We start from the raw sequence: 17,482 nt of genomic DNA, 5'->3' as shown, positions 1-17,482 counted from the left end.
GTGTTTTCTGTGTTGCATGTCCACACTTAAGATGTTTACTTATGACACATGATGTCCACTCCAGGAAAGCAGAGATAATCGCTCGTTGTGATACAGATACAAAAAACAAGGTAGGAACACTTCAGTAAAGAGAAGAACTGGAAGAAATACAGGGATAAAAGAAGAGAAATGAAAGTGCCAGTCTACTCTTTTTGAAAATAAATTTGAAATGAGTACAATCTTCTCCATACTGAACTCATTTGCTGTGTCCCAATTCTTATTCTTATACTAAGTTCTAGTCATCTCGACACATCATCCACATTTCTTTCACATTTAATTGCCTACCATACTGGAGAAGCAGCAGCAGGTTAATCTGCCATTCACGAGTCTTTCATGCTGAGAAATCTCCTCAGGTATTTAGATAAATATACATGCAGAAAGTAATGTCCAAACACGTCTTTATATTAGTTCACATTGTTGTTGCAGATAAAACATAACACGGAAAACGTGATTTAAATATTTTCCAGTCGGCTAGATGTCAATTAATAGTAATTCAAACGATGTTATCGAAGCCTCTAGTTTTTGACGGTTGGCCTCGCGCGTCCGCCATGTTTGTAGTTTGTTTACACTTTTCCCCCGATTATGTAGTACTGATTGATTCGCGTCCGACATATAATAATATTGTGGGTAAAATTAGCGGTTAAAGTGCTTCAGATGTCTTACTGAAATGGCCGGAAATACACCTGAACATTTGACATCCTCTTGTCAACATTCTGTGGTTTGGAACACTGATTCTATTTTGAACACGCGTTCCCGCCTTCCGCCATTCAAATACAAACCACATGATGGCGTCACCAGCGTGAACTTACAATCGCCCATAAACAAAGAAAAGCTGCATTTAATTTAGGTTTTTGCTCATTATGCTCATCTAATGTGATTATTATGTAAAAGAAGCGTTACTTTAACTGTATTCTAATATTATACGGTTTCTTAAATAATAATAATAAATAAACGAAGCAAAGCACTGCTGGGAAAGATCGCGTAACAGAATCCGGTTCAAATTAAGCGCTGCTTGTATCAGTAACAGATTCATTCATGTACTTTACTACAGTAAAACACTATATAATATTTATTCCTATTTTTTATGTGGGTAATTAAATTTAAATGTGTGACGGTGACTTTGTGTTTTAGTCACAATTAGAGAGTTTTATGTTGTATATCGGTTGTTTGTGCTCTGCAGATGATGATTTCTCTAATGAAAGGGGATGTGGCGATTAGTGGATGCTGCTGTTATTGTCCTCTAGATGGCAGTAGTGCTGAGCACACAGTTAGCAGAGGCATTATCCGAGTAAAAGCTCAGAGCAAGGAAAACTCGTGTGGAGGTTCAGTGCTGAAGAAATCACGACAACACACTCCAGCTTTTATATTGAACCTTCTGCTGCCAGACTGTTTATCTGACGGACACTTCAGCTGCTTGCCTTTATTCAGTATATATTGGGGCTCAACTGTAAATTCCTCTACAGAAGCGATCAGGAACACTGGACTTTATTTCAGCTGATATTTCATACACAAACAGGTATGATTCTGTCCTTATTTGTTTCTTTTCTTAATTATGTTTCCTTATTTATCATTTCATATTTTCAGAGGGTATCGCACAAAAGCAAGATAGAAGGATTAAGATGCAAATTTCACGCTCTCCTGACTGAATTATAACCCTGAGTCCTTTTTAAGCAAGTAAAAATTAAGCTAAACTATATTAAGTTACTAAAGATTTATTCTTTGTCTTTATTACTGTACTCGTAGTTCAAACTCGCCCATTCAGAAGCAAAAACTTTAATAATAAAGTAAACACAGAACAGAAGTCTGGAGCTCCTCCACTGGACTCTTCTTCTGTAGATGTTTTGTGGTGGATCAGCATTAAAGGTGCTCTACTGTCACCTGCTGGACTGGGGTGTGAAGCACTGATGGGCATTTTAGTTCTGTAAGCTGGACTGTTAGTTTTCTTCTTCTTCTTTTTTTTTTTGTACTTTTATTCATTCATTACTGCCGCTACACGAATGATTATTATCCAAAGACCTGGGGAGATTCTCTGCATGAAAGACTTGTGAATAGCAAGAAATGTGGATGATGTGTGGAGATGATTGAAAGGGGACGTGACTAAACAACAAAGTTCAGTTAATGAGGAAGGAGTATGTGCCAAAGTTTGCGTACTCTTCTGTTACACACTCAAATGTATGTACTTTTTAGGGCTGCAACTAACAATTATTTTACATCTCACAGGCAAACATGTTGTAAAATAACAGACAATGGCGCCGATGACAGCGATCGTGGTGAATGTTGATCCGCCAGCAGACATCAATCTTGTGTTTTTTAGAGAGAGTACTGAAAGACTAGGTGGATCAGCTATTTAATGGTCTGAATCTCAATGCTTTGCATTCACTGTGGGTTCAGCGCAAATGGCGGCTAAATGTAAAATTTAACACTGTACACATCATCGCTAAAGTTTACCTTTACTAAGTTTAAACTGAAACTGCGGCTCATGACAAAGAACGGTGTTGTGCAGGTGCATGGGTCCCGTTCATATTTTGGGTCGGCTGACTCGCCTGCTTTTTTTACACAACCGAAATGTTTAAAGAGTAGTAGAAGTGAGACTTTTCTTCCTTTCTTTTGTCTGCTCTTTCATTGATTTTTCTATTTAGTTACTGATGACTGCTTTGCAGCTTTCAGCATTGAATTAAATGATTATAATCTTATGTTTGTTTTGTAGCAGAAATATTATTTATTAAATTGACATGCATATAAAAACAATAGTGCTAAATCTATATTTCTTACTGCAATGCTTCATTTTAGTTTGATGCAAACCGCAGATTTATTTGTCATAATGTAACAGTACTTTTGATAGCAGATAACACTTTCAAGCATGTTCAAGGCAGCATATTGAAACATGCAATTCATTGTTACTATTATTGTCATCATCATCATCATCATCAATAATATATTCTATAATTATTAGACATTTAATATCATTTATTCAATTTGCAGTGGTGCTCATTCATTTTTTGTGGGTGCTCCTAAATTTTTGAAGTTGGTACTCGGGAGTACCGGTGCTACCAAGTAGAGATGCAACGATATAAATTTTTTGGCAGATACCGATAATTCTTCAGACTTGGAGGCCGATATGTATGAGCCGATAATTATAAATATTTTAAAATGTTATATTTTTATTCAGCAAACTTCATTAAAGATTGAACTGCTCTTATGAACTGAAAAGTCTATATTCAAAGCAAAAAAATAACTTCAAAATTGAGGGTGATTATAAAGACCTATATTCACCATTTCACATTTATCAGCATGCAAAACATTTATTATTTCCTTTTCTTCATAGCAAATAACATGCAACTTGTTGCATAAAAATAAAAGGTTAAATAACAAATGGGATAAAAATGGGATTAAACCCCAAATAACGTGATTTAATCAACAAGCAAATTAAATATATTTTAAATAAGATGAAAATGAAAGAGCGAAGTACTAAAACCAGCTGAAATGTACTTGAATAAAACGTGTTCAAGTGATGTACACATGTACAATGTAATGTCCGAAAAAGCCTTTTTTAGAGGTGTTTTGACAGTTCAGAGCCACCTTACAAGCAAAAAGCTAAATACAGATAGTATTACTTTAGAAAATGCGGCATAGATTCATCCTATTTGGCGTTTTAGATTCTTTTGAACACATGTAGCTGCTCAATCAGACAACGCTTCTGTGCTCGTTCTTGCTAGCAATTGCGGGAAAAATGATAGATGAAAAGTTTATGATAAACCCAATGACTGTAAAAAATATGGACGACGCGACAGCCCTTTTTCCCATTGAACGCCTTGAGGGCAAAACGCCTGCTTGACGGGCACAAACTGTCGCAAAAGACTGCTGAAATTGGAGCCAGACATGCGCAGAAGGATTGTCTGATGGAGCCAGAGGAGGAGCCGCGAAAATGAGCAGAGTCGAGCTTCCAATCAAACGCTTTATGTAAAATCAACTACGCCCCCCGAACTTCTCAGCATGCGTTTGCTGTCATATCAACACAAATGGATGTAATAACGTTAACAAATATGAGGGTTTTATATATTCAATCGCGCTAGCTCCGGGCCGCAGCGCATAACTTACTCGCGGCGTCGCGGGCTGATTCCGGCTCGCATTCGGCAGCGCCGGCTCGCTCGGCCGCCGCATCTGGCTCGATTGACTCGGGCTGGAATTGGATAGTGAGTCCAGGCATCCGGAGTAGGTCCAGCAGAGGTAACATTAGTCAGTCTGAGCTCTAAGAGATAAGTCTCCGGCAGGCGAGAATCTAGCCGGAACTGTGTTTTGCTATCTGGGTGGCTAGGCGTGTATCAACAAACTAATAAAGCCCGAAAAAAGCCCTGAACTTAGCGAATAAACAGTGTTCCACCAGGATCATGTATGTCAGAAACTATAGTTTACTGCTGAACTCATTTTGTCATGGTAAAATAACACAGAAATCGAATAATAACATTTCAGTCTACTTCAGTCTCCTGCCGAAGCTCAGACGCCGCGCTTTGAGAAACTGTCAATCACAGCTGTCAATCACGATGACACGCCCAGCATTAAATTACTGCTAAAAACAAACTGTTTACAAAAATGAAGATCTGCACCTATTTCAGCACAATAACCAGTGCCTTAATCGACCAGAACTATCTTTCGGGACATTTTATTGCAAGTGTAATATTTTTTTTTATTTGGGCTCAAGTCTCCTTCATTAACACGGAGGAGGCGGGCTTTATGACTTGTACTGCAGCCAGCCCCCAGGGGGCGATCTAACGGCCGAAACCTTCACTCAAACGTAGGCTTGCGGCACATTTGGATAAACCGCTGTGGGGTTCACTCAATTGCAGGTGCTAACAGACACAGTGCAATGAGAATGTGCGACGAGTTGAGAGCCCCTCTCCCCTGTGCTGTTCTGTGTGTGTGGGGTGACATGCAGCCCTCACGCGCGCTCGTTATAATCAATATGAATATTGTGATCAAACTGAATACAATCTTACATCAACAACACATGGCAAGCAACGCGTTGATAATAACAAATCATATTAGATTACAAACAACCCATTGAGTTGTTAAGCACGTATGCATCTCTGCTATTATGTTTGCACATGTAATATTTTTTCCTGAGGCGATTTAAATCAAAATACACAACGCCACTCAATCAAACATGTCTACAATGATAAGGAACATGGTTACTCACTGAGTTATTAACACACAGCAATACCACATGAAGAAAAGACGGACTTTAAAGCAATAAACAATGTGAGGAAAGATCTATTGTAGTGCACTGGACAAGTCTAAACAAGTTTCTTAACAATTAAAAGTTATGTGCTGTATTAATTGGTTACTAAGCAGCAATAAACAACACTTTAAAACATAAGGAGTTTTCATCTGATTTCGAAACTAGTAGTTTTGAAATTAATAAATGCATAATAATCGTGATAACCCTGAATAGTTCTCTAACTATAATCGTACAGTCAAAATCTATAATCGTTGCATCCCTAATCTTGGATGACTAGGGTCGCACAGATTTCTCTGCCTTCTCCGCTTTCCTCTTAGAGCTGTAATGGCTCGTTTCCACTGACTGGTACAGTACGGTACGGTACGGGTCGGTACGGCTCACCTTTATCAAACTTGCGTTTTCACTACCAAGGGTACCCTTTTGTTGGGTGTGGTGTACATTAGAAAGTTTCCGTCGCATCATTCTCGCTCGAGAAAATGTCTACAATAAAGCTGTACGGGTCGCTCACATATCATATAAGAAGCACTTCTCACAAAACAGACGCTTTACACACTTAAATACTTGTGTATAAATGTTTAGTCATTATTTAAATGCTTCTCCTTTGTTTTTTCGCGCTTCACTCTCGCGTTTGTCAGTACCTGACAGGATCGGGTTACAAAAGCACGTCAATAATCAAGCGCACGTTATTATCATCAGCTCAAGAAGTTTGTTATGTCAGATATAGACGCGCGGCGAGCGCAAGCAAGAAAGCGAAACCGCTCGCGCTTCAGACTGGCTCGTGAAAAACTATGAGGCACAGGGTAAATCTGCTCTGTATATAAAGACGGTGACTGGAAGATCGGTGTAACTCGCTGAAGACTGAAATAATCGTGATTTTATAGTTGTTGTCTGCTATCATTTGTTTATATCACTTAAATAAAATGCTGTCTTTTCATATTTATTTCAGGCCTGATGGAGGAGACACACCATGTTAAAATGAGAGCAAAAACAAAATCACTGAAGAGAAAAGACAAAAAACGTGTCACCTGCACTCAGTGTGGAAAGAGTCTGGCAAACAAAGAGAATCTCAAGAGCCACATGAGGATCCACACCGGAGAGAGACCATTCACATGTTCTCAGTGTGGGAAGGGTTTCAGAGATGCATCAAACCTTAGTAGACACATGTTGATCCACTTTGGAGAGAAAACACACAAGTGTGATCAGTGCGGAAAATCATTTCTGTTGGCTTCAAGCCTGAATGATCACCTTAGAGTTCATTCAACTGAGAAGCCTTCATGCTCTGTGTGTGGAAAGAGTTTTGCATACGAAGGAAATTTAAGAAAACATCAGAAGATCCACACCGGTGTGAGAGAGTATGTGTGCTCTGAGTGTGGGAAGACTTTTATTACATCTACAAGCTTACAACAACACCAGATGATTCACACTGGAGAGAAACCTTATATATGTTCACACTGCAGCATGAGATTTAGTCAGTTTTCACATCTGAAAACACACGAGAGGATTCACACTGGAGAGAAACCGTACAAGTGTTCACACTGCGACAAGAGATTTACTCAGTTGGGAAGCCAGAAAACACATGAGAGGACTCACACTGGAGAGAAACTGTACAAGTGTTCACTCTGCAATGTAAGATTCGGTCATTTATTAAGCCTGAGAACACACGAGAGGATTCACACTGGAGAGAAACCGTACATGTGTTCACACTGCGACATGAGATTCAGTCAGTCATCACAAATGAAATCACATGAGAGGATTCACACTGGAGAGAAACCTTACAAGTGTTCACACTGCGACAAAAGATTCAATCAGTTAGGAAGCCAGAAAAGACATGAGAGGACTCACACCGGAGAGAGACCGTACAAGTGTTCCCACTGCGACAACAGATTCAATCAGATAGCACATCTGAAATCACATGAGAGGATTCACACTGGAGAGAAACCGTACAAGTGTTCACACTGCGACATGAGATTCAGTCAGTTAAGAAGCCTGCAAATACATGAGAGGATTCACACTGGAGAGAAACAAGTGAGATTCAGTCAGTCAGAAACATTGAAAAACACACAAGAGTGTCACGTCTGAGAGTAACCTTAACAAATATGCAAACTTGCAGTATTGATGGGTTGTTCTGGAACAAATCTTTAATGTGACTCTGCAGTAACGAGTCCTTTCAGAGTGATTCTTTCATTGCTCTGTGTACAGATAGGGGAATAGTTCAAGAGGTCAATAGTTAAATCAATATTTTTATCTGGAAGAGCTCAACTCTTTCAGTATTCACTGCACCCAAAATGTGTTAAACCCTGTCAATACACATTTAAAAGATATTGGAGAATGTTTTGTTCTTTAAGTTTAGGATAATTCATTAATATAGATCGATTAAAATATTCTACAATGGCAGTCCACAGAACCATTTGAGGGAAATGTTTGAAATTTCCAAATGAAATGCTGCTGAAAACACAGCAGAAATCTACCATTGATTTACTGTAGTTGTAGTTCTACTGAGTGGTGCGCTTTGGTACATTTTTATGGCCGTTTCCACTGTTAAAGAGTACCAAAAGGCGAGCTAGACCCACAGCTGAACGCTATTGGTTTATAGAGACACGTCACCATCGCATACACAAGCAGAAGAATTAAAAACAAAGAAACCGCCATTTTAAAAACACAGCCGAGACATTACACCATAATAATATATACATATAATAACAAGCCATGGTCGACTCAAGATCAAAAAGACCTCGTCATCGTCTTGATGAACAGCAACAAAGCCAAGAAGAACAAAATCTGCTGTGTCCTGTCCTGTTGTTGCTTTACAAGCCTGTCTAAAGCATGAGCGGTTTCACTTTCTCCAGAAAGTTCATGTGCATCGCCGCTTGTCTATATTAGAAATCAGGTGTGCGGCTGCGGGAGTTAATGTTGAATTTTAGTAAGTAAGTAGGGGATTTTATCCACCCTAAATAAAGCGATTCCCTTCATTGTAGTTAATACTGACTCATTCATAAATTAGTTGCGGCAAAAATGCTGATTACCGATGTAATTGTCCATGAATCTGCTGTATTAGCGATTATAATTACTTATCTATAAATGTTCTGCAGCACAAATAAACCTGCATTGCAGTGTCATGCATTTGATAAAATGACAGAGAAAATGGACATAAGATCAATTTTCAGTGCAGCTAAACACCAGGTACAAAAAGTTCACATATTAAGCAATTTGGCTTTCTGAATTAATCCTTATGAAAACACTAATATCACAATATCAATCACAGGCAAATGAGAAAGAAATGATTGAGGAACAGGCAGAGCAGGGTCAGTCAGATGTACAGTGTCAGGCTGATTTATACTTTTGCATCAAACGCTGACGCATAGCCCTTCGCCGTGGCCGTCGGCGTCACTTACGTGCACCCCTCAAAAAATGTAACTACACGTCGCAACAACGTGTAGCGCAAGCTCTGTGATTGGTCGCCTTGGTAGCGCTGACGTGTCTGGGCGGGACCCAGAGCCGCGCGAATGTCGCAAGCGATTGTTTACAAGTGTGGAGTCCTGTGAAGGAGCTCCGGATGGAAAGTTTTGTTTTGTGTTTACCTCATAGTTAAAGTTGTTGCACGTCCGCCGGTTCCTGCCTCAAAATGAGCGAGTTTGAGCCACTTGTACATCCCGGAAGTGTTCAGGAAAACAAAACAGCAGTGAAGAAACTCGACACAGAGGAACATTTACACCTCACTGCTAACTAGCGTTTCGGAAGTGTTAATGCAGACCAACAGAGACAGCGCGCAGAAGTATAAATGCACAGCTACGCGCGTTGCATGCGCCGTGGGTTACGCCGGTCCTTTGACGCAGAAGTATGAACCAGGCTTTAAGGGTGTTGTGCTTTATTGAAGAGATAATGACAATTCTTTTGGGGGTGAACAATTTTTAAATGATCAGTCAATTTTTATGATCAGTCAATTTAACAAGTGTAATGTGAACTAGTTATTATGTGTATGGAAAACGTATTTTCCTGCATTGATTCTGCTTCAGGAGTCAGTTGACTGTAAACAACACAACAAACAATGCAATAAATAGTTTTGAATAAAAATTTGCTGTCACTGAACCTGAGAAAAACTTAGAAAATAACTATAATGACGTTGTCTCCATGCTATAATAATAATATTAATGATGAAACCATTTTAACTGCGGGGACATATCTTTATTAGTACAATTCGGCTGTATTATTTGTGCCTCTTTCTGTTAAATCAGATTTACGCCCATGATTGAAGTGCTTCTCACTAGGGTTGGGTATCGTTTGGTTTTTTTTTTTTACCAGTGCCAAATCAATACTTTTAAAATGGTACCGGTGCCAAAACTGTGCCTGAACCGACTTTTTAGCCACAAAATTAATTGACAAAAAAAATGTGTGTGTGTGTGTTTGTGTGTGTGTGTGTGTATATATATATATTAATCATTATAATTGAACAATATAAATTTATATTTGTAGTAAATTTAAAGTAAACATCAATTCATATTTTATTTATTTGAATTGCATTAATATATTTCTTTTGATCATTTGTTCGTTAGCATGAATGCTAGATTTGCATTATGCTATTAACATTACATTACTACTAACCTGTGGAAAGGCTGTCATCAAAATCAGGGAACAGCTTTGGGGCTTGTGACTACTTTTACATGGACATCAGTGATCTGATGATTTGCCTTAATCTGAATAAGACAACAATATGATTCAGGTGTTTACATGAGCGGCTTTTTGAATGTTCCATTAATGATTCCCAGTTACATGTTATAGCTCATAGATCCAGTTACGTCAGTGCGTCAACAGGCTATAAATGTTTACTTCGCAGTTTGTGTCTGTGGTCCTTTAAGATAATCAAAAATCACAGTTTACGTGGAAGACTTTTGATCAGAGTATTGTCTTAATCATATTAAAATCAGAGTATTGGTGTCCATGTAAATGTACTCACTGAAAGTGTCAGATGATGTCACAAGCTGTCAAAGCCAGTCCATTCCTCACCTTTAAGTTGATTCCATAAGCCCTCACATTTCATAAGTTTGACGTGTTTCCCCCCTTACAACTTTAGTTAAGCATCTGCTGCATGTTGGTGTGTCAGAATCCTTGCTTGTAAAATACAGCCATACTGTAGAATGCTTAGTTAAAGCAAATTAGATGAACGCTATCATCAAGAACAAACGCTTGACATCCGTATCCCTCCAAGCTGTTTACAATTAAATATTTAGAGATGGTGTGATACAACATGTACTCATATGTGCCTTTGATGCACCCCTTGATGCTTCTTAAGGACGTCACACAGCAGATGTGCCGCTCAGAGCCCGGCATGGCGCGCACATCACAGTTGATAGTATCACACACCAGACGTGCACATTCGCATGTTGTTTAAAATGAAACTATCCAGATGGCGCTCTGTAGCGCGGCAGAAATATGAACAGTCATGAGTCGTGTCTGGGCGCTGCGGACAGCCGCTGACTTGCGAATTCTAAAATGCATGGTGCTGCGCATCGTTGAGCGGCGCTTCGTGTGTGCGACCTGCTTTATGTTCTTGTCGCAGCACCACTGGCACCTGAATTAGGCACCGAAACTCACCGGGTTTCGATACCCAACCCTTCTTCTCACATCTTATCCTTTCAGAAACAAACAAACAAACAAACAAGAGAGTGAAGTGTGAAAAACAAAGAAGAAGCCAAGATTTGTTTTGCCGTGCAGACATCCCTGAGCGTTTCTTTTCTGTTTCACTGTGCTTCTCTGTTGCCAACTTAGACTGACTTCCTGGATTTTCGATCATCATCCAGCAAACATTTTTGGGTTTAATAGACGTCTAATAGACTTCTAAATGTACACAGCTTGGCTAAAACAAGGCTAAACTTGGGCTGATGGTGAAAATCTAGTAGACGTCTAAGAATGCCAAAAAACTAGACTAGTCGTCAAATAGACCGATTATACAGACTTTATATGTGTTGTCAATCATTTCTGTTTATTTGATGACTAGTCTAGTTTTGGCCTATTATTAGACGTCTGTTATAGTTTCACTGACAGCCCAAATGTAGCCTTGTTTTAGCCAAGATGACTGTTTCTACATCTATTAGACATCTATTATTCATTCATTCATTTTTGTTTCGGCTTAGTCATTTTATTAATCAGAGGTCGCCACAGCGGAATGAACCGCCTTTTCCAGCATATCTTTCACGCAGTGGATGCCCTTTCAGCTGCAACCTATCACTGGGCAACACTCATACACTTATTTACACACATACACTCTGGATAATTTTAGCTTACCCGATTTACCCATAGTGCATGTCTTTGGAGTTGTGACGTGACAAAAATATTCAATTGACTACCGAAGGACTTGAAAGACGAAGGGTTAACTGAGACCTCAGAGATCAAGACTAAATGATCCGAGTTTATAAAATGATCTGAACTTCCCATCAATAATGTGTAGAGATTAAGTCAGTGAAAAAACTAAAAACTGCCCGGATAACACATTTAGCGAAACATTTACTTTTGTGGAAAGAGTGTTTATATCTGAACATTGAAAAAATACTGGTGTAAGAGATCATTGAATGGTTGATTTCTATCTATCTATCTATCTATCTATCTATCCATAATGGCTGTTTTATCAGAAAAGTATTCTTAGTCATTATTTCATGTATTGCGGTTCTGTTGACTTGTATTATTAAAACTTCATTTTAAAAACTATTTGTATTAGTCCATATTATTATAAAACTCATTTTCTTATAATGTTAAATGATTTCTGCTGCATTATTACATCACATCAGTAAAATATATTAACATTTAAAGTGTTTTCTTTGCTGCATGTCCACCCTGAAGATGTTTACTTATGACACATGACGTCTACTGCTGAAAAGCAGAGATAATCGCTCGTTGTGATACAGATACACAAAACAAGGTAGGAACACCTCAGTAAAGAGTAGAACTCTAAGAAATACAGGGAGGAAAGAAGAGAAATGAAAGCGTCAGTCTACTCTTTTTGAAATTAAATTTGAAATGAGTACAATCTTTTTGACGGTTGGCCCTGCGCGTCCGCCATGTTTGTAGTTTGTTTACACCCCCCAAGTATGTAGTACTGATTGATTCGCCTCCAAGATATAATAATATTGTGGGCAAAATTAGCAGTTAAAGTACTTAACATTTCTTACGGAAATAGCCAAAAATACAACAGAACCTTTGACATCCTCTTCTCAACATTCTGCGGTTTGGAACACTGATTCTATTTCGAACACGCGTTCCCGCCTTCCGTAATTCAAATACAAACCACATGATGGCGTCACCTGCGTGAACTTACAATCACCCAAAAACAAAGCAAAGCTGCAGTTTATTTTGGGTTTGCTCTGCAGATGATGTTTTCTCTCTAATGAAAGGAGATGTGGCGATTAGTGGATGCTGCTGTTATTGTCCTCTAGATGGCAGTAGTGCTGAGCACACAGTTAGCAGAGGCATTATCCGAGTAAAAGCTCAGAGCAAGGAAAACTCGTGTGGAGGTTCAGTGCTGAAGAAATCACGACAACACACTCCAGCTTTTATATTGAACCTTCTGCTGCCAGACTGTTTATCTGACGGACACTTCAGCTGCTTGCCTTTATTCAGTATATATTGGGGCTCAACTGTAAATTCCTCTACAGAAGCGATCAGGAACGCTGGACTTTGTTATTTCAGCTGATATTTCATACACAAACAGGTATGATTCTGTCCTTATTTATGTTTCTCTCCTTATTTATGTTACTTATTTATCAGTTCATATTTTCAGAGGACATCGCACAAAAGCAAGATAAAGAGATTAAGATTTCACACTTTCCTGACTGAATAATAACCTTAACTCTCTAATAAACCTTAACACACAGCTGAATCTCCAGTAATGTAGGGAATTAAATATAAAATAAATGTGGATGATGTGTGGAGATGATTGAAAGGAGACGTGACTAAACAACATAACGTTCAGTTAATGAGGAAGGAGTATGTGCCAAAGTTTGCGTACTCTTCTGTTACACACTCAAATGTACTTTTAGGGCTGCAACTAACGATTAATTTAATAATCATTTCATCTGTTGATTATTTTTTTCAAGTAATCTATTTATCAGATAAAAAAAAAAAAGAAAATTATTAATTTCCAATGCTTTATTAAAAAACAGAACTAAAATCTTTAGAAAGTGCACAAACATGTTGTCCTTGAACATCCCTGAGCTGTTATAATAATAATAATAATAATAAAATAAAAAAATAACTTTGTAGTTTTGTCCTGTTTTCAATATCTGGGACTGACTATTCATAGGAGGGCGGCTTTAACATTCAAGCACAGCAAATAAGTGGAAACCTCATGTCATTGATGCACTCAGACATTCTTCCCCTGAGTATATGCAGTAAAAGCTCCTTGCATATTGAAGGGGTAGTTTAAATTGCCATAAAAATGCTACAATTTAATATTAATGTCTAATTTGGTAATTTATTTGTTAACTTTAGTGACTTTACCAGTAATTGTTCTTCTCAGTATCTTTATTTATTTTTAAAACTACAACACCAGCATAACGTGTAAGCCAGACGTGTCTGTACAACACAATACAGGTGGTATAAAACTGATCACAATCAAATGACCCTTGAATAATTAAAAAAATAGAGCTTTAGTAAAAATACAGCACTTGCGTTTATATATTTCAACATTTAAATCAGCCCCAGACATAATCTGCATGTGTTATTCTCGAGAAAGAAACCGAAAGTAACCTGAATATGTAGTACAGTACTTTAAATGTGTAGTAGGCTGGGGTCAAAACTACAAGTGTATATGCGACTGCACAACATTGATAGTGATTCAAAAATATATGTTTTGGTTAGCTGAATCTTGTTAATGTCAGTGTTGTTGATGTCAGTTGAGGGCCAGAGGGAGGAGGAGGGGGGAGAAAATGGCCTGCGGGCCGGCAGTTTGAGACCCCTCTACTAGACACATGAAATAGCATAAGAAATGATGTCTTCTGAAAAAAACACCTGAAAATTAAGTGATTGTTTGCTTAAAACAAGCAAAATGATTTGCTAATGGGGTAAGAAAAATAATCCTAATTATTTAAGAGACTAAATTACCAAGTAAGTGTTTTGCAGAGCAGCTATACATGACAGCAGATGGAAAAGTAAATGATCCAAAAAATGTGAGTGATTACATGCGAGTCTTTAGTCTTGCAATGCAAAGTGCAAAGTAACTCGACCACCGCTGCTTTATTTCTGTTGTTAACCCTTTCACTGCTGAGTTTGAAAGATTCTGTAGGGCCCCGAGAGTGAGTTTTTGTTTGGCGATCACTATTTTAGAAAGTTCACTCTTAATATTTCAGTGGCGACGCATCATGTTTGTCACGTGACACACCGCAGTCACAATAGCGCTGTATGACAGATGTATTCCTTTTATTAGCTTTTCTGTGTTAATGCAAAATAGTCACAGGCTTGCCTATTATGTCATCAATGAGCTGATATTCCAACACACAAAAATTTGCGAGTGCTTTAGTTGTTTTAAAGATGTATAAATGATCTTGATGGTGATCTTTAACGTGAGATTGGCACGTTTACTTGCGTCCGGTCATATGCCTCATTCATAAACACAAAACACACAGGATTCAGCGCATAAATTCATCAGTTACTTCCAAAATGCATGCAAGCAAGTGGCTGGCCAACTGGGAGAAGAATAGACTGAACTTTATTGTTACTTTCACTATGTGTATCTGATATGAATAATACACATCAGCGAATTATATCTGAATGGATAGTTAGACTTTCTTTTGTGTTTTACAAACTCTAAACGTCTTGTTTTACTAGCAATTGTGTGTATTTACATGTCTAAAACATAAAATAAGCATTGGGTGGTTAAAAACGCTGCATAATTGTGATCATATGACACGTCTTTCTCTGGCTCAGCACCAGCCAACATGCCAAAGCTCAGTTTGAATTGTTCTTGTCATGCTTGTTAAGCTGAATAACAAGTAAAAAACACCAGCACCAGGGACATTACGCTCCTCACTTCAAAACGGAACCAAAGTAGGATTCTGTAGTGGTTTACCTTGCGTTCACCCCATTCCTCCTCATCAAAGACTCCCAACATGTTTGGATGACTAGCAGGGCTCGAAAGTGCGACAATTTTGGTCGCATATGCGCCCGTAAATTAATCTATGCGACCTCATAATATATTTGGGCGCATTAGTGCGACTACAGATAATGGTTGTAGTGAGACCTGTTTAGATTTTTTCTAAAAACGTGCTGAATCGCTCTTCCCTGCCGCTTTATTGGTTTATATAAACCATCAATCACGCAAGGTATTCCGCTGTGAGATGACAGGGAAGGAGCTTTTATGACCACGGGAAATGCAAACGGCTGAAGAGTGAAAACTTAAAGCACGCAGGTTTGCAAACCCCACCTAAAGTCGAGGCGCAGATAAGAGCGATCATGACGTGGTGAATATTGATCCGCCAGCTGAGATCAATCGAGTACATGCTTTTCGGAGAAAGCGCTCGAATCTCGATGTGTTGCGTTCACTACGTGTTCAGTGCAAATGTCCGCTAAAAGTAAAATCTAATACTGTACATATCATCGCCAAAGAAGCTGGCCTTTACTAAGTTTACACTGAAACTGCGGCTCATAACAAACAGTGGTATTGCGCCGGTGGTCACCGCAAGAATCCCGCTTAACCTGCTCATAAATTCGGTCGACTGACTCGCCAGCTTTTCCACTAACACAGAAAAATGAAAATCAGCTCAGACTGAACAGATCAATTGACACAAACTGAAACCAAAACTTTTAAAGAGAGATAGAAGTGAGACTTCACTTACTTTCTTTTGTCTATTCTTTCTTGAGGTGTATATATATATATTTTTATTTAGTTACTGATGACTGCTTTGCAGCTTTCAGCCTTGAATTTAATTATTATAATCTTTTGTTTGTTTTGTAGCAGAAATATTATTTATTAAATTGACATGCTTATAAAAACAGCAGTACAAAATAAATATTTCTTACTGCAATGCTTCATTTTTGTTTGATGCAAACTATACATTTGTTTTTCATAAAGTAACAGACTTTTTATAGCAGATAACCTACATTCAAGCACATTCAAGGCAGCATGATGATGACATGTAATTCATTGTTACTATTATTGTCATTTTCATCATCATTAATGTTTTATAATTATTCGACATTCATTTTGGAATTATTGCACACAAATATCAATGTCTTCGCAGCATTAGTTAGATAGTTGTTTCTGGTTTTTGTTAGTCCTAATTGATGTTGTTTTAAAATACAATAAATCCCTTAAAATACAATTTGCAGCGGTGCTTAATCATTTTTGGTGGGTGCTCCTAAATTTTTTCTGGTGCTCCTAAATTTTTGAAGTTGGGAGCACCGGTGCTACCAAGTTAAAAAGTTAATTTCGAGCCCTGACTAGGGTCACACAGATTTCTCTGCCTTCTCCACTTTCCTCTTAGAGCTGTGATGCACTCCAGAATCTGACAGATTGATTAGCTGTGGGCTCTAGAACAGTTAAATGTTGTCCTACAGTGTTCTGCCTGGATTTCATCAATAGTCTTGCATTTACTAACACAGACTATAGTTGAAGTGTTTGGAAGTAATTCACATTTTCCTCCTGTAGAAAAACATCATAAGAACAGTGTTTAGTGGCTCAATGTGTTACAGCAGCTGTTGAAATTAAATGAATGAAGGAAAATAGTTTGGGCAAATATTAAATATTTATATAAAGAAGGTGACCGGAAGATCGTTGTACCTTGCTGAAGACTGAAATAATCGTGATTTTATAGTTGTTGTCTGCTATTATTTGTTTATATCACTTAAATAAAATGCTGTCTTTTCACTTTTATTTCAGGACTAATTGAGGAGACACGCATGTTAAAATGAGAGGAAAAGCTCACTCACTGAAGAGAAAAGACAAAAAACGTGTCACCTGCACTCAGTGTGGAAAGAGTCTGGCAAACAAAGACAGTCTCAAGGTCCACATGCGGATCCACACTGGAGAGAAACCATTCACATGTTCTCAGTGTGGGAAGAGTTTCAGAGATGCATCTGCCCTTAAGAAACACAAGTTGATCCACACTGGAGAGAAAACACACACATGTGATCAATGCGGAAATTCCTTTCTGTTGGCTTCAAGCCTGAATGATCACCTTAGAGTTCATGCAACTGAGAAGCCTTCATGCTCTGTGTGTGGAA

The 17,482-nt window shown here is 38.3% G+C and overlaps 2 protein-coding genes across 5 annotated transcripts in view; both read left to right on the top strand.

Annotated features, from left to right (window-relative positions):
* The first annotated feature begins 1,337 nt into the window (after nucleotides 1-1,337).
* Nucleotides 1,338-17,482, top strand: part of LOC147845473 (uncharacterized) — a 17,216-nt gene continuing 1,071 nt past the window's right edge. The window contains exons 1-3 of the mRNA XM_087245470.1: nucleotides 1,338-1,555; nucleotides 6,222-7,351; nucleotides 17,149-17,482. The exon at nucleotides 17,149-17,482 is cut by the window's right edge and continues 1,071 nt beyond it. Coding sequence (XP_087101596.1) covers nucleotides 6,227-7,351; nucleotides 17,149-17,482 — 1,459 coding nt within the window. The 5' untranslated portion in view covers nucleotides 1,338-1,555; nucleotides 6,222-6,226. The remainder of the gene's footprint in view (nucleotides 1,556-6,221; nucleotides 7,352-17,148) is intronic.
* Nucleotides 12,754-17,482, top strand: part of zmp:0000001003 — a 99,989-nt gene continuing 95,260 nt past the window's right edge. For 3 of the 4 annotated variants that reach the window (XR_015480212.1, XM_087243640.1, XM_087243644.1), the window contains exons 1-2: nucleotides 12,754-12,974; nucleotides 17,139-17,482. The exon at nucleotides 17,139-17,482 is cut by the window's right edge and continues 398 nt beyond it. The gene's annotated coding sequence lies outside the window, so the exon portion shown is untranslated. The remainder of the gene's footprint in view (nucleotides 12,975-17,138) is intronic. The other variant, XM_087243646.1, reaches the window with a different exon arrangement.

The sequence above is a fragment of the Danio rerio genome, chromosome 3, assembly GCF_052040795.2.
Source record: "Danio rerio strain M-AB ecotype USA chromosome 3, GRCz13ab, whole genome shotgun sequence".
NCBI classification, from domain to species: domain Eukaryota; kingdom Metazoa; phylum Chordata; class Actinopteri; order Cypriniformes; family Danionidae; genus Danio; species Danio rerio.
This window is presented reverse-complemented; position numbering and strand designations above follow the sequence as displayed.